General features: G+C 40.4%; 2 protein-coding genes across 3 annotated transcripts in view; one reads left to right on the plus strand and one right to left on the minus strand.

Moving 5' to 3' along the window:
• Positions 1-12,370, plus strand: part of ctnnal1 (catenin (cadherin-associated protein), alpha-like 1) — a 57,936-nt gene extending 45,566 nt beyond the window's left edge. For both annotated transcript variants that reach the window (XM_076878863.1, XM_004547983.3), the window contains exons 8-19: positions 1,756-1,842; positions 2,119-2,277; positions 3,102-3,194; positions 4,149-4,299; positions 4,889-4,926; positions 5,017-5,067; positions 5,433-5,587; positions 7,135-7,183; positions 7,730-7,786; positions 9,086-9,205; positions 9,905-9,988; positions 10,819-12,370. In XM_076878863.1, the coding sequence (XP_076734978.1) occupies positions 1,756-1,842; positions 2,119-2,277; positions 3,102-3,194; positions 4,149-4,299; positions 4,889-4,926; positions 5,017-5,067; positions 5,433-5,587; positions 7,135-7,183; positions 7,730-7,786; positions 9,086-9,205; positions 9,905-9,988; positions 10,819-10,989 (1,215 nt within the window). In that variant the 3' untranslated portion in view covers positions 10,990-12,370. The remainder of the gene's footprint in view (positions 1-1,755; positions 1,843-2,118; positions 2,278-3,101; positions 3,195-4,148; positions 4,300-4,888; positions 4,927-5,016; positions 5,068-5,432; positions 5,588-7,134; positions 7,184-7,729; positions 7,787-9,085; positions 9,206-9,904; positions 9,989-10,818) is intronic.
• On the minus strand, positions 11,955-15,490 carry abitram (actin binding transcription modulator). The gene is made up of 6 exons (XM_004547982.3): positions 15,307-15,490; positions 15,065-15,116; positions 13,426-13,555; positions 13,270-13,346; positions 13,122-13,191; positions 11,955-12,863 (listed from the first exon to the last, which is right to left on the minus strand). Exons 1-6 carry the CDS (start codon positions 15,386-15,388, stop codon positions 12,726-12,728), a joined length of 549 nt encoding a protein of 182 aa, XP_004548039.2. The 5' UTR covers positions 15,389-15,490; the 3' UTR covers positions 11,955-12,725.
• Positions 15,491-25,207: the final 9,717 nt, after the last annotated feature.

A 25,207-nucleotide genomic window follows, 5' to 3' on the forward strand; every position in this document is an offset into this window, starting at 1 on the left:
ACATGGTGGATCAAATCAGATTGTAGACAGACGGAGCCTCCACCATGTTTTGCAGATGGTTGTAGACTATTACTGTTGCACCTCTCTCCCAACTTCAGACCAGTTGCTACTGATTTTCAGTTAAGTTCTTGTGTAATTTGGCAAACCTCAGACCAATTCTGATAAGGCTTTGACCAACAGTGCTGATGAAAAGATCACCTTACCACTAACAGGTTCTGTGTCGGTTGGGTTTTTTTTCCTATTGCTTGACCTGCAGACACTGTTCATCTAATTTTTATTTTTAAAACCCGACACTTCTCCAATCCTCCACACAATTTCCTCATTTTTTTTAAAGAGACACTGCACACAATTATGAGAGATGCAGAGTTTTCCGTTAATAGCTCTTTAGGTTGGTCCAGAAATATTTTTTTGGGGAACAAATGATGTGTTTTGGTGACTGGCTTTTACTAACAGTGTCTGATGATGCATTTTAACTTTGATTCTTTGCTAAGTTGTCTGCTAAGCGTAGTTTGATCCCTTTTTATGTTTGAATGATTGATAGGCCTCTTGACTTAACAAACAAAAAAATGGTCAGGCACAAGGACTGGACGGAAAATGAGTTTTAAACAGCCCATGTCAAAAGAAAAACTTCAGAAAGCTTGAAGAACTATTGCTTAATACCATTTTACAAAAGCAGTCTGGCTCCTTGGAGCCAGTACTGTATGAACATTCACTGCATTTGTTTTTAGTCTATTAGTCAGACAAAACAAGCACATTTAAACCACCACAGTGACCTCAGATAAATTCTGAAGTCAAAATGTAATAGATTTGAAAAATTAAAATATTAAGAAATTGTTAAAGAACATAATAGTCAGGCTTTGATAAATGTATTCTCAAGTGGAAACAATCTTGTTTTTATCTCTGCGCAGCATGCAGTGTGGCTGTTTAAACACAGCTCCGCAGACAGAAACTCATACAGGCAGACCCACACACATTAACATTAGGCCCCCCTCCTCCTACAAACTCACTTACTCATTCACCTTGCCTCCTCAGTTTCTTTTCACACATCTCTCCTGGAACAACATAGCATAATAACCCACCTGAATCACTGTTTTTACCGAGGCTCATTGAGCTGTGAAAGAAAATGTTGTGTTCCTCCTCATTCAGCGGTGGCTCCTTGGCCTTCAGAATTGATGGACTTGCGAAACGCAAGTCATTATGTTGCAGTTTCTAGTTGTAAACTTTTTTTTTTCCAGTGTACTCGGAGTACACAGAGATGCTACTGCTGCAAAACTGTACAGTACTGCCTCATCAAGCATTTGCAGCTGAAGGTCGTGTGGGGACTGGAACACTGCAATGTTTTCAAACTGCTCAGAAAGATGTGCAAATACTCTAGGATCTTTAATTTGTGCTTTTCAGTGTTGTTGTAGCACATTTAGCAGCATTTCTGTCTGAAATTTGGAGAAATTGCAGTGAATTACTTCAATTATGTAATTGCTTTGAATCTTTTTATTCATATTGCACTGAATCATGCGCTCTAATGCCTCCTTCTCTCCTCATATCCAGGATATAATGAGCCACAAATGTAATTAAAATATCAAAACCTGTGCTGCTAATGCACTCAATTCCTCTCTTTTTCCAGTCATATCTCATACTCTACTCATGTAAATTTGTGTTTGTGTTAGTCTTCTGCTGCATGTTTATCTAATGGATGGAGCATGTAAAAGCACACGGTGTCTCATGTTTTATTCTCCTCTTCTTCTGTCATCGGAGCAGCAGTCTGTCCACGCCAAAGAGGCCACAAAGGACATGGAGGTGGCCATCCTGAAGACGTCCCAGAGTGTCAGCGACCTCAGACGTGAGGTGAGCAGCAGTCTGTTGCTGACTGTGAAAAGATGTTCCCGGTTACAGAATCGGACATAACTGAAATGCCTCTGACTTGCTGGTGGTGCCTCTGTAGCTGCTTTCCTCGCTTTTATTTTCCCAGCACCTCAGCCCACCTGCTGCTGCCTGTGTCACCTCTGCTCTTCTTACCTTTTTTTTGTTAGGTTTTTTGGTCCCCGTTTCTCTTCAAATGATCATTCTCATTTGTGCCTTTTTTTAAAAGCTCTTTTATTTAACCTTTGTTGACTCCGTCAGCTCCACAAGGTTGCGGTGGGCCGAGCCTCAGATTTGCTGAAAGTTCATGGGGAGCAGCTGCCTCTGCGGGCTCTCAAAGCAGCAGGCGCCGAGGGAAACCTGGAGGAAGTGGCAGAGTATTCGCGCACGCTCACTGAGCAGAAGGAGCAGCTGGTGGAGGTAGGTGGGATCAGGGGCACAGGGAGCAGAGGAACTAGTAGGAGGGTGACGGCTACTTGAATCTGTGGATGGAAATCAGTAGTAATGTTTGCATTTATCTGGTTCATTACCTTCTGATGTCACAGTAATCACTGCGCCTTTTTAGGAAAACATACTCATAAAATAAAAAAATTAAAATAGCACATTAAAAAAAACAGGTGCTTAAAAGAAAAAAAATGTTTTAAAATGTTAAAAATCAAAAACAATACTGATCATTGAGGTGCTCAGAAGATGACTTTGAGTGGATTATTGGTGAAAATGGAAGGGATTTTGTTTCTAATAGGTGAGATTCCACAATGCTTGAGCACAAAGGGTAGTTTATGCAAGACTTTTGTCTATAATTTTAATCATTTGGCCAAATGATTGCGTTTTTGCCGCCGAGTGTCATGCCGTTAGCATGTTCCTCTGCCAACAAGGTCATGTGATCTGACAGGTTTGTTACCAGTTACTCAAAAAACATTAAGGACAGATTTGCATGAAAACTTCACCAGGTTGGCCTCATTTTAAGAGATTGGTCCAAATAGAAGTGATTAAATGGAAGTGGAGCTGATTCAGATTTGCAGCCAGGAATTTTTTGGAAGGATTGTTTACCATTGTGGGAGAGGGCAAAACTGGATCGTCACAATCTTCACACAAACATGTCAAGTATTTTAAAAAAAGAATTGCACATTCTTAATTTAGAGCTGTGGACTTTTTGTGCTGGGGGTATACATACTGCTCTTTTTAGGGATTGCCTCATGTATGCTTTATGTCAGAAGCTTTATTTTCCATCTGTTTCACTCCAGACGTGTCGGCTGTTGTGCCATGTGTCGGGCACAGAGCCATTAGAGATCACCTGCATACACGCTGAGGAGACCTTCCATGTCATTGGTCCACAGGTAACACAATCTGTCTAAACATTATCCGTATAAATAATTACTTTATTAAATTCAGCACTATTAATATACGCCCTTGACCGAATGTGTAAATAGCAGTAGATGGGAGTAAAGAGTCTGGTAAGTAATAAAAGTTGACTTAATTAAACTGCAGATACGGGTCGTTCCATTCAGCACTTTAATTGTGTGTCTATTAAGTCAAACTGGTCATTCTGTGGTTCAGGTGTAAAAATCAAACATGGGTAATAGTCTTCTTAATACGGAGGAAAAGTAGACGCTTAACTTCCCATCTCCTCCGTCTTCCTCCCACATCTTCAGTCCTTGGCTGAGAACATGCTGTCCACTTAGTCCCTCATCCCAGATCTAATTATGTTTGCTCTTAGAAACCATCCATGCCCGTAATTATCCGGCAATGTAGAATGTTCCCGCCTTGCAGCGCTAATGTCAGGCCCCACATGACTCCGCAGTAATGACTCCGCTCCTAAGTTCAAAGGTCAGCCAATCAATAACCGTGCGGCATGAGGGTGGTAGTGGTGATATCTCTCTCTCTCTCTCTCTCTGCACCCAGAGTAATGCGGGGGTGGCCCAGAGGGTAATTGGCTATTAAATACTACACTGTAGAGGATGGACATTGGGGGAAGGGAGGTGGTGAATAAGTGCGCTGGTGGTCATGTTTCATATTTGTCAAATTTTTCGAACATCGTACGTCAGTTTGATGTCAGGACCAGAAGTGTAGATATAAATTGCTACATATGTGTGAAACCGCTTCAGCGTGACTCATGCTGAACTGTACTTAGCTGCCTGAACCCATTTTATGATGATAAGTCCTTAAATACTTAACAGTTATACAAGCTCAATTTATGAGCTTCATTCACAGGCACTTGGTTTACATTTTAGATCAACAGCAGCATATGTATGAATGTAGAATGTATCAGAATTGTTCACTCTTCTGCTCAGATCATCTCAGCAGCCCAGACGCTGGCTCTCCACCCATCTAGTAAAATTGCAAAGGAGAACCTGGAAGTGTTCTGCGAGGCCTGGGAGTCGCAGCTCTGTGACATGGCTCTGCTGCTGAGAGAGATCAACGACGTCTTTGAAGGCAGGCGAGGTCAGTTGAAATCACTTCATTGGTTGTCTGTGTCCATTCAGGTGAGTTGTGGTAAAAGGAGAGTACAAGTATGGGTGAGTTATAAAGGGCAAGGGAGTAGAGGTCAATGTGCCATCTGTGGTGTCTTAACTTTGGGGGGGGGACAAAAAAAAGAAAGGAAAGAAAAGAAGATCCAATTCTATGAGAAACCTTGATGAATCATTTTCTTCTTGAAATTTTCAGCTGTATTAATAAAACTTAAGGCAGGCAGTATGAATGTATCTTTTCAAAATTAGTCATCACAGACCGTGGGAAGCTTTCTATCAAAGGAGTAACATCAATGCCATTGAACATCCCTGTATTCATTCCACCTCTTTACACTTTCTCTATTTATTATTGTGCCAATAACCAGAAGTGTCCGAGTCATGGACAACCGCTCTGACGAGCTCTGCTGTTTGCACACTCGGTCACACACGCAGAGACAGAAAGTAGATACTCGAGTGTATTCACGTGTGCTGCGCAGAAGTCTGTGTGCACGTATTTGTTTGAAAGTTAGATCCAAGTACTTTTACACGCTGTCCTTATAACAACAATAACTCTTTCTTCCTAGGAGACAAAAGGCCTTATTTGTCACTTCCTAGACCTGGGGTGAGTGTCACACCATTCATCCTCATAAATGTCTCAATGATACAAACGTTTGTAATCCTCTGATTAATACCGCTCTCTTTTTCTCCACAGAAGCACTTGGCGAACATGAAGACTGCCAAGGCTGTCAAGTTGGATGCAGAGGTAGCGCACACACCACCAAATCCTCGGGCTTTCAGCACAATACATCACGTCTCATCTTGTACCGTCTTTTGGCAGCAGTATATTCATCTCTAGGAAACATTGTGTCACTCTCTTGAAGAATTGATCGAGTTTGTATGGTAATGTGCTGCAATTTTGTTGGGCAGCACTTTTTCACACGCTGTACCGCCACAGAAAGCAGGATTATGCTGATTACAGGCTTTCCGAGTGTGTAAACAAGTGAAAAGTACCCTGCTGGCTAATATACACTTTTAAAAAGACATCAATTACACTTCATCAAAAAGATTTGTGTGGTTTTTAAATTTTTTATTTATTTATTTTTTCCTTTTGCGCTTCTGCGTGCCCAGGAGCAGACAAGTATGGCCAAGCTGGGTCTGGAACTTCGTCTTCTGTCGTCAGATGTAGACACAGAGGTGGAAAAGTGGGAGGACCAGGAGCATGAAATTGTCCGGCAGAGCCAGAGCCTCGCCAGTATGGCCTACAACATGTACCTGTTCACCAGGTAGCCTTCTAGTATCGCACTGACACATGCACACAAATTTTTTTTATATTATTTTAAAGCTCAGTGTTGTCAATCCCCTTAATCATCCCCGTTAATCTCTTAAGAGACATACAGAGCAAAAGTCTTGAGCCACCACTCTTTATATTTTGCTAGGAAAATGTGTCTGTGATCATTATCGTGCTGAAAAATGAAACTGAAGCCACTCAGACACTTCCCAAATGCTACTGCAAAAACGTGAACTGTGTTCATAACTCCCAAAAGGTTGATTCTGTTCATCTGGACGTAGCGTTTTCAGTGGGAGAAATGTTTCGTCATTTATCCAAGTGACTGATCAAAGACCATTAATCATTGATCTTAGTGTTTTAAGAAGATCCCCAAACCCAACAACAGCAGTGTTTTTACAGATGAATGTAGACATTCAGTGTTGTAGCTCTCTTCTGACTTCCTCTGTACATATCGACAGTGATTCGAGCCATTAGATTCAAATTTTGATTCATCACTCTCTTGGGGTGGCTGTAGCTCAGGAGTTTGAGCACGATGCTAAATCCCAGGTTGTTCTCCAAATGCATTCATTGCAGCGTGAAAGTTAGAAAGTACTTAGGCATAGAAAAAAGTGCCATATGAATGGAGGTGAATGGGTGAATGTTATATAAAGTACTTTGAGTGCTCTAGTAAAGTAGAAAAGCGCTATATAAGAACCAATCCATTTACCATTTACCACACTATAAGACCCGTTGTCACTCATTTTTCAATTGAGGTCTTGTGTAATTTAGCACACCTCAGTCTTTTATCCCACTTTCCCTTCTTGAAGGATTGCCTTGACAGACACACTTCCACCAAGAACAAGGTCCAGATGCATCTCAGGTCTTGGGTTGTGTTTTGTTCCCATTTCTTAAAGACACGACTTTGAGCTACTTTTCATCTGCTGTAGATAGTATTTTTTTTTTAGCCGTGCTATTTCTTCTCTTGGTGCAAAAATGCTATTTCATGCCTGTCAGACTGTGTTATCTTTGACGGTTTTTTTTCTGGATTCGACTTATAAATGGGAACTTTTTTTTTTTTTTTAATTTTCCAACAGGCTGCTAGTAACAAAGTGTCTAAAAACACAATTTGCTAAGTTGTCAGTTATGTGCAGATGCAACACTGGTTCATCGCTTGATTTAGGTGACTTTTTATGCTTAAATGATTCATAAAGTGTAACGTCCATTAACAAATAAACAGCAAAAACATTGTACTGAAAATGGTCCGGTACAAGGACTGGACTGGAAATGAGTGAAAAAGCAGCCAATGTCCAAAAAACCAACTTTTAGAGACCTTCAGAAAACCTGGAGAACTATTTCTCAAGACCACCTTTAAAAACTTACAAGAACATTTCAGTCATTTGAAGCAAATTCTAAAGAAATGTGGCTTGTCTCAAGACTTCTGCACGGTACTGTATTTTCACAGATATTTTCTAAACAGAGTTGATTGCTTTGGAAGATGTTTGCCCTTGTGCATATTTCTAATCCGAGCTTCTCTTTATTATTTCCTGCATGATTGATCCACAGAGGGGAGGGACTGTTGAAAACAACGCTAGATCTTTTTCATCAAGCTGAGGTATTTTTCATTAAGCTTGCTCTGTTTGTTTTCCTTCTATTTTATTGAAGTTGTAAATGAACGCATCTATCGTCCCGTTCCACCTGATACACGCTGAAGCTCGCAGATCGATAGGTTAGTAAATGCAAGGATCCCTTCATTCACGACCCTGAAATGCAGATTTCACCGGGCATTACGGGGATTTATGAGTGCAGTGGGAATATAGCGTGGCAGATTCCCGGCCATCTCTGGCACATGGTGTAACAAGGTTTGTGCGTACGAGTGTTTCCTATTGAACTGGGATCTTTGCCAGTAATGTACAGTCATTTGTAGAATCAGGGACCGAAATGTCAGACAGGATTTATTCAATTTGTGTTGAGCAGGGGAGATAAGCGAGGAAGAGGAGCGAGAGGGGAAAGAGACGGGAAGGCACACTGATAAGAAGAGCCAAGAAAAATCATAGTATTTACTGACTAGGCTTCTTTTTAGTTAAGAGAGCTTTAGTTTTTCTTCTGTGTGTGTGTGCAAGTTGTTTGATTTTTGTCTCTTTTCTGACCTACTCTTAAGGTTCTTTCTGAAGAGGGGCTCCAGCTGTGCTCATCTCTCCGCACTTTTTCCTCTCAGGTATATTCCCATGCAATTAATCTATCTTGAACACACCAAAGCACAACGATTCATATAATGCAATTCCAAATAATGTTTTTTTTCTACAGTAGGCATTTATAAAGAAATCTAATATAAAGAACAAAAGGGTTTTTTTTCCAAGTAGAAATAAAATGAATACAGTTGAGTATGAACCAGGAGAGAAGTTCACTTTATGCACAGTATTTTCTTGCTTGTCTTGTAGCATGTGATTGGCTGCAGCGTAGTAAGACAGAGCTAAGGAGATCGTTATAGCAAAGCTATAATGAAAGAATTGTTTATTTTCTCCTGAAAATGGGGAGATACTAACCAACTCTGTGCACACACACACACACACACACACACCCTCCGATACTAATACACACCCGTATCACACGTTGTGGCATGCCACGGTGCCAGGTCTGGCTTATAAATCACACAGCGAGAGCAGGAAATTAAGGCTGTCACACACTTTCACCATCCTCTTGTCCTCCTCTCAGACTCCAGTTTCAACAAAAGTAGCCTTGGTGCTTTCCTTCCTTTTAGCTCTCAACAAACTTCTTCCTCAGGTCCTCCAAGTTTAATTAAATGGCTCCTTTTGACAGCCTTTAACGACTGCCATTTGTCACCGCCGTGTGTCCGAGGCTGCGTGTGTTTGCGCACATGTGAATGGGCAGAGGGGGGTGAGAGCGGAGGGGGAGGTGGGTTGACTGCGACCGCCCAGGAGCAATTCATAATCAGGAGGCCCGGCTCTTCAGCTTCCTTCATGCTTTCTGATTAATTACATCAAACAAACTGGTGCTAATGGAGTCCCTCTGTCTCACCCTCCACTCCTGTAGTTCTTTGGCACCAAACACACAAAGCACATCTGTGTAGCTCTAATTATGCAGATGAGATTAAGCATTTTTTTTCTTACTAAGGTTTAAGAGGTTTTATATGTTGTTGCTGGGCATGAATGACAAGGGATTGAGGTCTTGGGTCATTGGTGGCATGTATCTGTGTAGACTACGATCTGGGGATTAACTCGGATGGATAACAGACTTAAGCAGCAGATCATGGCTATTGCTGATGGATTACATCAAGCAGCCCTTTTTTTAAAAAAAAAACGTCTTTTTCTTTAATCCACTTCTCCTTTTCCCGATGCTTAATTTGTATTTGACCACGAGCCCTGTGAATCTCGTTCAGTAAATCTATCAACGTCTGCACATATTAACTCTCCCAGCGAAGTGCCGTTATAAAACAGTGTCTTCTGTTCTGAAAGACATCCCACCCTCCCTCTGTGTGTACCTCTCTCTGTTCCAGTTGGTTGATGAGGAAAAGACTGTGGTGATGACAGAAATGGAGAAGCTGCTGGCTTTGTGCCAACAGCTGCAGATGGGGGCTAAGACTCCTGTACAGGGCAAGGCTGCCACCTTCCAGAAGGTAACCATACTACACCTGTCTGTGTTTTTATCTCTCTTCTTGTTAGTGTCTGCACTCTTTATTAGGAAAAAAAGAAAACCAATTACTTATTTTTGCCTGAAGTCTGTTCGGTTTGGTGGACGTTAAATAAGTAATATCACAGAGATCGAACAAAGCAGATAAAGAGTGTTTCCACTGAAGGACCGAAGAAGCTCTGACACTATCACAACTATCACCCCAACAACCAATGGGTATCATTGGCTGAACACACAATAGGGCATGACTAATTGTGTTCATTACTGGCTTCAGAATAATCTTTCAGTTATCTTTGAGTAATACGAACATCTAACGCAGGATGCTGGGTTAATGAATGTCTATGAGGAATTAATGAGCACCTTGGACGGGGATGAGCTGCCTTTGCTCACCTTGTAATAAAGGCGCTGGTTTGGAATCAAAAGGACACGATGAAGAGTAGCATGCTCAAGGCTGATTAATTAGTGCCTCTTTTATATGTATTGGCTCCCGCCTCTATATCTCTTTACCTTCACATCGACCGTATCATTTATCTCGAACGGTAGAGAGAGCCTGTCTTACGGGGGTTGGTAGGACATGGATGAGGAAACGTTAAATTACAGGGTCAGTGTAGTTTAGTGCTGCTGCTGCAGTGAATCTCTATGCGTGGACCCTTAGTGATGTATTATTTTACGTCTGTGCTTTCAGGTGGACTCATTCATTCAGGCAACCAGGAGCATCCTGAGTGTGGTCCTCTCCCTCCTGCCATGCTGTAACAAGCTCAATAGAAAGGTGACATCCACTGACCTGGACACTTTATTGACAGGCAGCTTGAACATATATACGAAAGTATAGAAAAAGCTTGGAGATCTTATTATCCAGATACATATGCAAACATCACAGCACGCTGACACTTGCAAACATGTACCTTTTATTTTTAGCACGCAGCAGATATACAGCAGCGCCTGTGTTCATTTCTAGCTATGTTTTGCAGGGGATGGTCAATATCTTTGCCTCCTTTTTTTGCTGTCTATCAAAAAAGTCTCCAGTGAGTTGGTAAGTGTCTGCGATTTTGAGCTGAAATCCTTGTTGAAGCTAAAAGGTGTCAGTTGTTGGACTGATTGCCACTGAAGCACATTCACAAGATCAAACCGTAGACTGTAAGCAGAAAGCTGCAGCTGGCATTGGCAACTTTTTACTCGAAGCCACTCTTTGGGCTTTAAGTTCAACACATCATGATTTTCGAGAGCCACAAGTGACCGCATCTACACCAGCGCGTGAAGGAGTGCTATGTTACCGGCTAGGTAGTGAGTTCAATTAAATTCAGTTTTATTTATAAAACAGTTGCCTCAAGACGCTTTAAAGTTGCATCCAGAGATGGTATAGATTTCCATAACTAATATCTGAAAAAAAAAAAAGCTTGGTGATGTAGTTTTTTTTGGGTTTTTTTAATAACAAACACAGCAACATAAAAAGAACTGACTCCAGTACAAGCAATCAATATTTCATATAAAAATATTGATTATGCCAGCTTTGTGTGTATAAACAGTTAGAAACGGGCCATTGTATTTTGCCGTTTGTTTGTTTTTTCACTTTTACTCTCCTGTGTCATTTACTTTCAGTACAAGTCAGAGAGGAACAGCCTCAGTTCCCCGCAGGATTGGAGAGAAAGGCAAGACGCATCCACACCTGTCAAAGAGGAAGGAGCTCTCAACACCAAGAACAGCAACGGATTTGGCGTTAAATCTTTGGAGCAGCACATGGCTGGTCTCAACCTCCTTGAGAGCAAATAATCCCAGGCAATCTCTTCCTTTGTCCACTCTTCCCGATAAAGCAGCACATAGCTGACCTCACCTCTCTGGAGAAAATATGATCTTAGAAATAGCCCCAGTCCCCACCCCCATCCGTCATTCAGTACTAGTCTGGTAAAGATGGTTGACTTGGCTCAACCGGAATTTGCATTTCCTGCCTGGATGATGTTTGCACAAGGAAAAAAAAAAAGGAAAAGCAAGTCTATGCTCTCTTTCCCACTGAGGTTGATTTAATCCAAGGTAGCGTTTCACCTGAAGCACCAGTTCCACCCCAGTCCACAAGATGGAGTTATTACTACACACACACAAAAAAAAGTTTTCAAAAAAAGTGAGGCCTGTCACAAACCTGATTTTTTTTTTTTTTTTTATATTTTTTCTTGCTTCTGAATTAATAAACTAATTAAAAGTCAGGAGAGAACTCCACTTGATGCTCAGCTCAGCCATACATCTATCTTCACTATGTGCCTCTGTGTGACAAGCCTCTGTGTTTTGTGGTGTTCTGTAATTGTGTTGCACAAGTTATGTAAAAAAAAAAGTAAAATTAAGATCCACAATGCATGACGCCATCATTACCAAACCCCCGTGTTTGAGTCTCCTGTGGTCACAGCCTTGTAATGTGACACTTTCTTTGTAATGCGCGCCACAGCAGTACACCACGATCACTTGCATTATATTGAGCACCTCATTTACATTAGGTTTTACAAGCTGACCACACTACATAACATGCAATGGATGTCTAATAGCCATTATTGTACGACATTCCCCATGTGCCATGCTAGTAGGAAAATGCAAAAAAACAAAAAAAAACAAAAACAAATGCCAAATACGATTGTTCTTGCGTCTTCTTACTGTTATAAAATATAAAACATAGTCCTCCAGTGTTAATGGAGACACTTTTATTTAAGCCGGGTTTCTCGACTTGATCGAACCTCTGTTTATATTGTCCTGAGAATTATACGAACCAGTCTACATGGCATACTTTCTCTCAAAGAAATGAAACAAGTTTGAACTGGCACACGTGTAAAGTGGAACCTTGAAGTGTACTTGTTATGAAGACTATCATTGTGAAGCTGCCTAACAGACCATTATGTATTAAATGGTATATATTACTTGGTACTTGAAGCATATGTATCCCGAGGTAATCACTTTGGTACTAGGAGAGGGAGTTAGAATGAATGAAATGTATAACCACACAGGAAGCTTTAGAGAATCACTGTACAGTGTGAGAGCAGCTAAGACTGCTGGGTAACGTAGTGCCGCCAGAGATGTGACGAAATTGTATCTAGTTTTGGACCACCGTTTCTTTTGACGATTCAAAGGTTAATAAAAGTGACACAAAAAAATAAACAATATTTTTCTTAAATTATTGTTTGTCTTTCTTTATATTCAACAGAAATACTTCAAACTCATGATTAGTATGTAACAAGAAAATAAAAGCCACTGTTCATGCGTTCTACTAGTTCCTTATTATATTTATCAAATTGGCAAATCCAAGCATAGACAAATTACTTGAAATCTGACTGCTTCTTGGATCCTTAAAATGTTAAACACTTTAAAAAAAAAAGAAAAAAAAAAGGAAAAATATAGAATAACCTAGATACACAGTGCTTCATTATAAACAAAAGCCTTTCAGTCTTCTGCTAACTTTTAAGTGCATGAGGGAAAGAAACTCTCCCACAATAGAACGGGCTTGAATAAGGCAGGAATGTGGGGAACTGTCAAGATGGTTGGGACTGGGCAGAGCTGCGTTTGGAGACGATGTTCTCAAACTCGTCTCTGTTTAGAAGATTTTCTGTGATGCTCTTGCTCTCTTCAAACTTTGGCAGGATGACGGCGATGTATCCTTCGGTGGATGGCTGTAGAGATTTGACAAACCAAGCATTGTTACATGTGTTTATGAACCTTTACTAGTGTTATCTAATCTCCTCATAGGCATATGAAGCCGTGTCACCATCAGGTATGCTAAATTAATGTCAACTACTCATGTAAGGGTGTTTAACAGGGAAAAAAAAAAAGGTACAGTACGCAGTAATAGTATGCAGATGGAGACATGTTAAAGATGACATGTAATGTACTTTACATTTACATGTGTAAGGTAAAATTGTAGGTTTTACCTTTTCCAGCAAGAGATTCGGAGTTTCTAAAATGTTCTCATTGACTTCCAGAAGACGACCCCGAATGCAGCTAAAACAGCCAGTGATGAAGATGTATGAGCACGTGGAAGATAAATATATACTTTAACAGTCAAAGACAGACTTTTACCTGTAGATTGTGTACTCTGTTTCATCTGTGCATGTTATCCTGCATAACGGTGCAAAATCAGTAAGGAACTGTCCCCCCTGTCGTACAGGCCAAAAAAGGAATGTTAGGATAAATGTACGAGCACACAGACCAAAATCCAGAGCTTTATTAACTTACCCGCTTGGACTTCCCAGAGACTTTATTTTCCAGCCGACTGCAGCCATTACTGATCTGGTAATTGATGCTTTTGATTGTGTGTCCGTTTTGTAGAATTGGGTGAGTCTCTGCTAAAGTGATGACACATATTCTGCCAAGAAAAACATTTTAAGAATCTATCAAGCGCCTTTTAAAATCTATATTTCTCTAGCGACATACTGATGTAGAAGTGATATAAATCACTCATACCGAGCAGGGACTATGTTGTGTAACAAATACAGTGTAATGTAGAATCAAATTATTATTATTCCCCATTTTCTCAATTTCTTTCCTGAGAAAACTTCCACTTAGTCATGATCAGGCCTACAAAATACATTAAGCTGCTGTTCTTCTTTTAGCTGTTCCCTTTAGGGGTTTCTTCAAACCACTCAACTTGAACTGTCCCTCCAATGAACTCATTTCTAATCTTGTCTATTCAGGTCACTCCCAATGAAAATCTTAACACCTCCAGCTCAGAGCTTCCTGTCTTTTTGTCAAAGCCACCGTCTCCAACCATACATCATAGTAGGTCTCACTACGATCAGAAAAATATTCCCTTTCACTCTTGCTGCTATCACTCTGCCACAAATCACCTCTGACATTCATCTCCACCCCGCTTGCACTCTCTTCTTCACCTCTTTTTTGTGCTGTCTGTTGCTTTTGACACCAGGTATTTATACTCTTCTACTGTCACTACCTCTACTCCTTGCATGTTCATCTTTCCATCTGTCTTCATTTTCATTCACACACATATCAAGTCTCGCGTCAACTGACTTTCATCCCTCTTCTCACCAATGTGTATGTCTACCTTATCAGGTTCTCTTTCACCTGCGCCCTATAGAGCACAATGTTGTCTGCAAACATCATAGTCCACAGAGACCCCTGGCTGACCTCATCTGTGAACCTGTCCATTACCACTGCAAACAAGGAAGGGGCTCAGAGTGGTGATGTCATGCCATGCCACTGCTACCTTGAACTCATCTGCGAGTCCTACCAAAGACCTCACTGTTGTCTCCCGGTCCTCATACATGTTCTGCACCACTCTCACATACTTCTCTCCTACCCCTGATTTCCTCATGTAGTACCGCACTTCATCTCTTGGCACTGTATCACATTCTTTTTCTTGATCCAACTCCTGACCTTCCCTGTACTCCTTCATCACTCTCAAAGCATATTTGTAACTGTAGTGCTCTTTCTTAGCGTACTTCCTCTCTTCTTAACATAGCTTCAATAAATCTTTCCCATATCTTCATGGTATGGCTCATCAACTTTACCCCTCTGCAGTAACTAAAGCTCACACTTGTTCTTGAAAATCTGTACCAATACACGTCTTCTGTATTCCTCAGGTATTCTCTGACTTTCCAAGATCGTGCCAAACAAATCTTAGTCCAAGACAATTCCATACCTCCACGGGTATGTCTTCTGGACCAACTTCCTTTCCACTCTTCATCTTTTTCATGGCTATTCTCACTCCCTAATTCACCACCTGTCTTCTCTCATGCGTCAGGAAGAGCATCCAGCGTAAAATCTTAGCCAAATCAAACATACAAAAGGGCCATTAACATACAGTGAATCATAGCAATTGGTGTGACTCATGGTCACTTGGTCAACCTCCTGTTACCTGTTTGAATGCTGTAAGATGCAATGGTCCTCGCATGGCTTTCCCTTCATGTCTAAAAACAAAAAATGAAAAAAGGTGTTCGTGACATTAAAAGCAAAATTAAAAAAAAACCCATCTATTCAGACTAAAACTAAAAGTTAACGCCATCTCCCCCTGAACACTTAAGTTCACCTAACGTTAGCTCACTTAGCTTAGCTACTTAGCAAGTATAGATGAGACACGTTCACATGGACGTTATTTACCGGCTCTGTACCAGCGTGTGTAATATCGGTCGATAACTGAAGGAGCATTTGCTTTGGTATCTTCATGTTCCACGCTCTCCATGTAAAATAATAACACTGGAAAATTAATTTAAGGTATTAGCTTGGCGTCAACTTGTCTTGTCGGACAGTAAATAGTGCAGCACCGGGCAGTCCGTCCTTGAAATATATCCGAAAACCCCAAAGGCAAATAATTCTGGCTGTTCTTTTGTTTTGTACAGCGATTCGCATTTCTTTGTAGTGAATCTTCATTGACAGCAATAAACAATAAATTATTAAGTTTAATATGTTCACCAGAAGAGCTGGTAACTAACTACAGATAGTATCTTTTGAACAGTCTCTCACTTTTCACTAATCACAATATATAAGATTGAGACAAAACAAAAAAACTTCAACCCTCCAGAAAAAAGGTCTTTCAAAACTTTAAAAAACGGTCTTTATTATTTCTATGCATGGAAACGTGCTTTAAGCGTTCAAATCTTACACAACAGAAAAAAGGGAAATCCACATTAAGTTATAGTGGAATAAACACACAAGTACATTTATTTACAAGTAAGTGTGTGTGTGTGTGTGTGTGTGTGTGTGTGTGTGTGTGTGTGTGTGTGTGTGTATATATATATATATATATATATATATATATATATATATATATATATATATATATATATACATATATATATATATATATATATATACATATACATACATACATACATAAACATTTCATAAGGTTGTACAGGAGCTGCACATTTCTGCACCTTAAGACTGCTCTGAGTCAAACTTGACCAGTACCTGCTTAAATTTTAGATACACAAATGTCAAATGTGGGTCAAATCAAGGAAAATTGTGATTTTAGAAGAATGTTTGTGAAATTGTGAAACTATACATATTATGGCTGTGCATATTTTTAATGGAACAGTGGTTGATCTTGACACTGTCATTAGAATTGTATGCATTCCCACAGCATTTGCCATATTGGTTCCTTCAGAGACAAGAACCTGCTGGTCTCTGAAGAATCACGGTGGAATCTTTGAATAGTGAATTAGTAAAAAGCCAAGAGTGATCATATATGATCCACCCATGAAACAGAGGTCAGAGTGTGCCTTGAAAGATGGTGCTTCCACACAGACACAGGACTTGAAATAGGGCAGAACAAAAGTGGGATGGTCAGCACTGTTGCTTCCCAGGAAAAGCATTACAGTTTCACATCCTGCCTGTGTGTATTTTGCATATCTGGGTAGATATTCTGGCTTCGTCCCACAGTCCAAAACATGCATGTTATTTGAGGTTCTCAACTGGCACACAGATAGATTTTGCATCTCATCATGTAATCTTTATAGCTGTTGTATTTTTAGGTCTTAGATAAAACAGGACATGATGATGTTTTCTGACAAAAAACAATTCTTGTAAAACCTTAAAGTAAATAAACTCTCCCTGCTCTTGGAAACATTAATTAAGGATTAATACTCCATTTATTGATGTCAGACAGGCTAGTAATGCATTCTAAACAGACCTGCAGTTTGAAATTAGTTATAGACAATTATTATGAGGGAATTCTTAGACCTGGGTAAAAAAAAAAAAAAAAAACATATTGTGAAGGCATACAATAAGAACAGTATGTAAGGGGTAATGTTATTTCACTTAAAAAAAAAAAAAAAAAAAATATATATATATATATATATATATATATATATATATATATATATATATATTTTATGGTCATCCATGCCTCATGCCTTTATGCCGTATCAGCTTGAGAGCCACTGTTGTAGAAGGACTGTGGCCCTCACCTGAACATGAATTCCTTTGTACTAAATTTTCTTAGAACAGCAGCAGTAATCATCTTCAATCTGTATCCATAATCCTTTCAATATTTAAAACCAGTACAGAGTACTGTAGTCATTTTTGAAAAAGCGAGAGCTCAAGTCTCCATAAAGCCTGACCAGGCAAGGCTTAAAGTGTCTCGAGGTGGGGCCCAATGTCAGAATCACTGCCACTTTGTTATTTTTTCTATTGCAAAACCAGGAGAAACCCAACCTTATTTTTAAACGCTGATCCCATCGCAGATTCATTCACCATGCTCATTCTGTGGTAAAGTGAGGTTGAGCTGCACATGTGGAAAACACTATTGTCATCATGATTTTTCACAATGCCCACTAGATGTCAGGCAACGGCAAACAACCAGAGTACAGTACTGTTAATGCAACTTAACTTCTCGCCAGAAGCATAACCATCTATATGAAAGAAATGTATTATTTTATTTCCAGATAAATATTTTCACATTTAATCAGCACCAATTAGTTTCTATGTAAACCAGCGCCAGGAGGCATAATATTGCTCTATTGCCACATCACAGATTCCCAGTTTGGCCCATTTTGTTTAATTTCCATACTTTGAACTGCACGTAATTTTTCTTTTCACGTAGCTCTAATGATTCTTGCAGATGGCGTATAAGTATGTTGAGTCTGCATCCTTATTATGTAATCAAGAGATCTGGGAGAAAATGGATGGAGGAATGAAGGAATGTTTCCCTCTCTAGACCTGATAAATAGCTTCTCTCATCCACATGCTGGACATATCTGGCATGAAATGCCACTCGTACACTGTGGACACTGCTGAGAGAACAGTTTTGGGGCACTGGTATCGGCACGGGGCAGTAATGATGACTTCATCTAGGGCACGTACTTGGGAGAGAGAGAGTGAGACTCGGCTGACGTTTGGATTCACAACGTGAGTTTTCCATTTATCTGCTCACCACCACTACCCAGACTTGGAAAGTTTTGCTGTCAAGATCCATCCTAATGAGTGTTTCCATTACTCTTTCGCCTGTGGTATGCTCTAGTCTGCAATTAATTTGCAATGAAAAGACAAAACTATCGTAGAAAGAGTGGCTGCAGAGCCAGTAAAAATGGAGTCATGCCCAATAAACATATCCATACCTAATATAAACTAACATTGCTCCTTATGAACCCTGCATTTGTCATGTTATGCGGTCTTTTGTCACATCAGAGGACAATCTGTGAAACCCACAAAAATGCCCAATTTCTTCTCATCTCCGATTGTTATATCATAATGAAAGAGGTTTGCACTGTATGACCTCACTTTAAATGTTTCCTTGTGGTGTGTGTCTGCATCTGTGTATCAGTCTGCCTATCCCCATATGTACTTGTCAGTTTGTGTACATTTCCATCCCATTTAACACTGATTACTGGAACAAAATACTGCTCACTTCTCCACTCTCAGAGTCGATGTCGAGGTTCACTTGCAGGCTGTTAGACAAGCATCTCTAGGGCCTCCAGCAGCACGGGCTTCTGTGTGGGATGCACACGTAGGTCCACGTCAGCTACTGCAATAGCAAGCAGCCATTCTTCTCTGGGCGGCTATTTGTCTGTTTGGCTCCAGCAGTCCTTCCCCAGATAGTTCCCTTTGCCAGATGACTGCCTGATAAGGGAAGACTAGGGCTCCAACCAAGAAGGAGGTGATGCCTGCGTGGCTTATCAAAACTCTGGCTTCTTCTGCACTTACCTAAAAAGAATTATTATGGGGGAGGGGATGGAAGTGGTTCATGCAGACAAGGCGTCAGAAAGACATCCAGCAGTTCATTATCAGGGAGAGACATTTTATGAAATCCAGGTTTGTTCTTCACTTTTCATCATTCAATAAAAGTCCAGGAAAACAGGAGGTATGCTGCTCTTAGACATACTGCCTGTCTTTTTTCTTTCCCTGGAAAGCGCCACGGCACATCTGTATCTGACATTAAACAGACTGGGTCACATGCTGCCAAAATGCACATTTAAGCCCTTGATTCACGATTGCGTGTGAAAAAAAAAGGTGAAAACAAATAAGAAATGTAAATGTTATACTGTTTTTTGTTTTAATGTTGTCACATGTAACTTTCTGCATACATGAAATGCTCTAAATCAAGGAATCGTCAGTATCACAACTAAAAGAATACTTTTCTACAACTGATAGATTTAAATGGTTAATCTGCTAAAACGCAACACCATAGAAACTCCAGAGCGCCTTAATCTGGAGATCTCTTATTTTTTTAATAAAGAGATTGTATTTGCAGAGTGGAGTGATCACTTTGAGAAACTTGTGATAAGCCATGTTATTCTTCCTGGAACTATCTGTGCGGTAATCAGCAGCCAAAGGTGCAAACAACCATGTCAGAGCTTTTCTGTTGTTTCTGGTCTTTCTCCAAAAGCAGCACAGCCACAGGCACTGAAAAGTGTGCGTGTGTATGTGTGCGCTTACGTGTCAGTCAACAGGTCAGTGTCTTTAGCAGGAAGATAGTTTACAAGCAAATGTTTTAGAGGGGATGAATATGTGGTTGGCTGTTTAGAAAGTAATCACATTCTCGCAGTGGCAGTAATGTCTTTGAGCTCTTGAAATTTTTACCTTTTTGTTCTGTTAATGGGGATTTCTGAGCAGCAAAAAAAATAATGTGCCGAAGTGCACCTAATGCTGAATCAAAAGGAAAGTGTGAAGGCACATCTCAGAGCTTGAATCTCAGCAGCCGCTTGTCCCCGCATATTTAAGTGGGTTCATATGAGATATTTGTATAACTTTCCATCACCATGTGCGCTGCCCAAAATGTCTCTGATGGTGCAGTAGTTTGCATGAGGAACATGGTAATATTCAGAAAGCATGACCGCTGCCAGGAACTTTCACACCTGCATCGAATTAGAACGCTAAACGCAGAGAGCAGTATTTAAATATTTAAATGCGAGCTTTTAACTCATTCACTGCCAATGGCTGGCAGTGAATGAGTTAAGAGAAGCAGATTAGGTGTTCCTGGTAGTGGCTGTACTTTCAGGATCTCTCCAGAGCTGTTCAGGGCTCTCTAGTTGGATCGATAAAAAATTGGAGCACAAAGGCAAGTTGTTTCTGAAGTTGGTCCAGTGGTGACGTCATTTCAATGTGACCACTGAAGTGTGAAGACAAAAAAAGCTGCAGCTTATTTTGTTTGCATTCTGTCCTCTTGCACTGAAGGTGAACTATGATTCAGTCTTTTGTGCCATTGTAATGTCAAGTATGAGTGGTCACGTAAGCTATGTGATAGATTAATGTCCCAGTAGTTGTCTTGACATTTCTCCCTCTCATCAACTCTGTATTTTTTATTAATCGAGCATTCATCTCCAGCCCAGAGTCTGACCTGAAACCCATCCATCTTAACTGCCTTTTATTTTTCTTCATTTCACTGACTAGGAAGTGCGTCAGACTTGTTCCTGACGCTAATATGCTCACAACTGCCATCCTGCTTTTCACTGCCAGAGAGCGATGGGCTTCAACGGGAGCTGAAGGCAACGGAAAGAGTGACACAAAGTCCTCTTGCACGTTTAAGCAATTTTTCACAGGTATTGAGATATTAAATGTTTAAATTCTTGACACATGGTTTCACCTGCCAGAGCAGTGAAAATTTAACAAGACTTTTTATAGCATGCTGAAGGCAGTGTATGCTTGCATATTAAGTCACCAACTGGGCTTATTTAGGTTTACCAACAACTGAATTCCCATTTAGAAAGTGCCTGTGGAAAGCTTGTGTTAATTATTTAGAAGAAGCCACGTGGCAAACAGCTGCTTGAAAATCTCCTCACTGAAAATGAGCTTTTTTCCAAGAGGACCCATCCACCTCTTGTAATGGCTGTATAGCGCAGCAGGCAAGGATGCTCTGAGCTTTTACTCAGCTGGCGACTGAGTGACAGCAGAGCCGAGTTATCCTTCCCCCCCCCCCCCCCCCCTCTCCGAATACCTATCCTTCAACTACTTCCAGAAAATAATTTATGCCTCAGGCTGACTTTTCCCAGATTCAAGTGGCTGTTTTCATCATATTTACCCTCTTAGGTTTTTTTGCCCATTAAAGCAGGCTTTGCAGATTTCACAACATTTTATTTGGCAAATAAAACGTGCCTGTATTGTTTAGCTATGTTATGGTGGTAACTGGCTGTGAATGAAAGACACCAATCGCACCTAATAACTGTGAACTAAGTCACTCAAGTCTGGATAATAAGGTGTTAAAAGCAACGTTTTTTTTGTTATGTGGAAAATGATATTACAAAGCCGTCCCCTCCAGGATTACCACAGAAAGTGCACAGCATGGCGCTTGTGGGTAATAGCATCTGTCACTGTGTTTACTTTGGCTTTTTTTTGTAACCTTTCTATATTAAACATGTGAAAAAGTAATTCTGTAATGATCATGCACATCACTTCCTCATTCTTTGGTATTTATGTGAAAAAGCTTCAGAAATGGAAGTAGATAGAGATTCCTAGCAGCGCACATAAGACCTTCCCATTCCCTGGCGAAGATGTGGACCTTTGGAGTTTTTCTCTAGTGACTGTTCGGTTCTTGTTTGTTTTCTTCTTGGTCTCTGGACAGCCTTGGATTTGGTTGTGTGTATTGGCTGAGGCCCCTGGTTCAACATTAAAGGCCATGTTCTCATGTGCTGTTTCTGAGAAGAACACTCAGTGCTGTTGACGTTACTCTTTGGAGGAGGTTTTTCACCGGATTAGGAGAAACTGTCAAAAGCATTTACACTTGATTAGTGTAATTATTGAACCACTGGCTTCTTAGTAAAACCTTATTATTATCTTTCAATGTGCAGCTACCTTGTTCGTGTCTGTTTTGAGCCTAAAATGGGATAAACATTTGGGGTTTGTCCTAATAACCATGTGAAAATAACATGAAATGAAATATGCCAAAATGCCAGTATTCTACTACCACATCCTGCCAAATCTTGAAGTAGGCAAGCCAGCCATTTGTGACATTTGCCACATCAGTCCACAGACAGGTGTTTAAACTAATACTGCAAAAGTTACTAAGTGCCCTCGTTATCTGTAAAATGTGAGCAAAAGAGTTACAGTTCATAGGGTCAGTGTCATGGCACAGCAGTGGCAAAGCAGTACAATATATGTCCCAATCATTTGCAATAACATATACTTGGAGTATGTACTCAAACTAAACAGAAAATGTTCAATTTCAAACTCAGGGTTAGGCTGATTTTTATTCTATGTCTGCAGGAAGTGGTAAGAGTTAAAGTTAGAGCGGGAAGCCACTTTTCACACCAAAATAAGCACAGGGTAACGTCAGCTCGCAGTGTGAGGTTTTCAGACAGGAAATGAACATACTAATGTCTATCTGCACCATACACTGATCTGCTACGACACTGAGGAAGCTGAAGTGCGTAACAATGATCATCTTATCTTTGCAATGCAACAAGTCCTGGGTGAAAAAAAACAAACAAAGAAAAAAAATACTTAAAAACCGATGATGACTGATGCAACGAGCAGACAAAGGATTCAAGACAACAACCCAGCATTCAAATTCCCCACGTCCTACTTTGATATAGCATTAAAAGGAATGTGGTGGAAAAAGCCAGAGCCAGAGAGTCAAAGCCAGAGCTGCTCTGATGACACGATCAACACTTAAATGAGCAAAATTCCTAAAGTTGATTATTAAGACCATATAGAAGTTAAAAAATAAGCCATAATGAAAGTGATAGTTTGGAGAAGGAAAGCAGCAATGTAAATTAAAACAGAATATTTCTAATTAAGCAAAGGAAACATTTATGTGGATTTTTAGGAGCTCACAAACAAGCACTGGGTCCCGCAGTGGCAAAGTCAGAGGTTTTTATAGCTGGGCCTTAGGGGTAGTGGAAAGGATGTGATGTGATCAGAAGAACGTGATTAACAGAAAGCAGGCTGTAGGATAAGGGATCCCCATCCATCTCTTCATTTCCTTCACTTATCCCCCTTTTTGTTCTGTGCCTTGATCCCATTTTTAGAGGCCGAGTTATGAGCAGGCTTCAACTCTTCTTCCTCTTTTTGTTTTCATTCAGGAAGAAGAAAAGAGGCCAGAGTGCGTTGTTGGAGTGTTTTTCTTGGTTCTAACATCCACTGCAACATCAAACAAAAATCAAGTTGAGAACAGGAGACTCAAGCTTGAATCCCTTTTGCTCATCATAAAGTCACAGAACCCGGGGGTTTCTCGTAAGTCGGCATGAGCTGCACGGGGATCTGGTTACGTTAAGTTTGAGCTGTATTTTTTCCTCTCTGCGCCTCACTGAGGGCAATTGTTTTCACCATGTACAACAAAAGTGTGATGATTGGCAGGGTGACGGGGTATCACCTTTCTTATCTGCATTAGTGTTACAGTAAGTGCTTGCATGGTTTCAGGGAACAGCTGTTTTTTCTGTGTTGGATCTTCACTGATTTGAATATGGATGAACAGAGTGATCAGAGGCAGAGTTTGTTTTGAATGTATAAGTGACCTTTGATGGACCATGCTTCCCATGGCTCTGCCTTCATTCTGATTCCAAGTTGAACTCTTCAACCCGCTTTCTTCACCTCAGTTGTTCAACTTTAAGCAGAAAATGTGTCATGTGGACAAACCGCACTAACAGCAAAACAGCAAAGTCGCTCAGCGCGCAATCTTCCTATGCTTTAGCCTCCAGTCTTTTCTCAACTGGTTGCACATGGTCTGCAGAGGGGGCCTTATGTGAGAAGTCACTAACGCTGACTGGAAAGCAGTCTCTGCATGGTGCAGCAGTAGGCTACCAGACGTGTGTGTCTGCATCACTGATTGTTCCATTCAACACACACACACTCACGCGCATACACCGTGTAACCCCACTTGCAGATATTTTACGAGACTTTAAAACAAGCCAACAGAACTATTTGATCTTGCTCTTTAACAGAGAAGAAAGTGCTGAGTTTGCCTGTACTGATTACACACAGTTGGCTCATAAATTTCACAAAAAAACAAATAAATACAATTTGGCAAGGTCGCCAAAGTTGTAGCGCATATGTTCTGGAACGTAAAGCAATTTCCTGAACTATTCTTCTACAACATACATTCTCTGCAAATGCTCCAAGGCTCATTTCATTTTCTCTAAACCCTTTCCTCTTCATCAAAATCATTTCATCATTTTTTTTTAAATATTTCAGAATGTAAAAGAGGTCAAACAGTCCAGTATTTCATATATTTTTGTTATTTTCTGTATGCAAACACAGGCCAAACGCAGACCTGTGCTTTAACCTCTAGGACACTGTTCCTTTTTCAGCCATAATGCACTACACGTAGTTGAAATTTTCCCACACATCTGACTGATTCGTCAGCTCTTCTGCTTGCTTCCTCGGACGCGTTCGTCATTCTTAGTTTCAGACTCGAAAACATCGGCAGTTTTGCTCGGGTTCATTGCAGATTTGCAGTAAGATATGATCTTATTAAAAAGAAGTTGTTCCATAAGACCTTGCAGAATAGCGGAAGTTGAGCAAATATCAATAGGCCGACTGTGTGTTTGTGAAGAAATCAGAATTCAGAAGTTCTCAGAAATTTCCCATCATGCCGCCACATCAGATGAACAGGGTGAATGAAAAACAGGATGCTTTGACTTTTGTTCTCATGGGCTCACATTTGCCTAAAGAAATCTCATGCTAAATAGGGGGAAGCCCAAATCCCTTTCTATTTGGTTAACAGCTCATTTTCTCAAAAGGGGCAGTCTTTTTTTTTTTTAAATATCTTTTTTCTCTCCATTTTTCAGCACTGGTGCAGAAAGTGCAAAATATATGCATGAGTTGCAAATGGTGCACAGACAAGCATGATGATAAGAGATTGGTAATGAAACTAATTGATGACTATTCGCTAATTTGGTTCAGTGAACTGTTACGTTAACAGTAAACCTAACCTTGAATCACAATATGCTTTTTTGATGTTGTTGTTTTTGGGGTTTTTATACGCAGCAGTCGTCCTCGGGTTGAGTCCTGAGCTTCACACACCTTCACAGATGGTGGGATATTTTTGTCTTACTTTTAGGTCATGTGCGTGTTTTTCTGCTTAAATTTAAACATGCAGTACACCGATGTTTACCAGAAATACTGTGAC

Source organism: Maylandia zebra, linkage group LG22 (assembly GCF_041146795.1).
Source record: "Maylandia zebra isolate NMK-2024a linkage group LG22, Mzebra_GT3a, whole genome shotgun sequence".
Classification (NCBI taxonomy): Eukaryota; Metazoa; Chordata; class Actinopteri; order Cichliformes; family Cichlidae; genus Maylandia; species Maylandia zebra.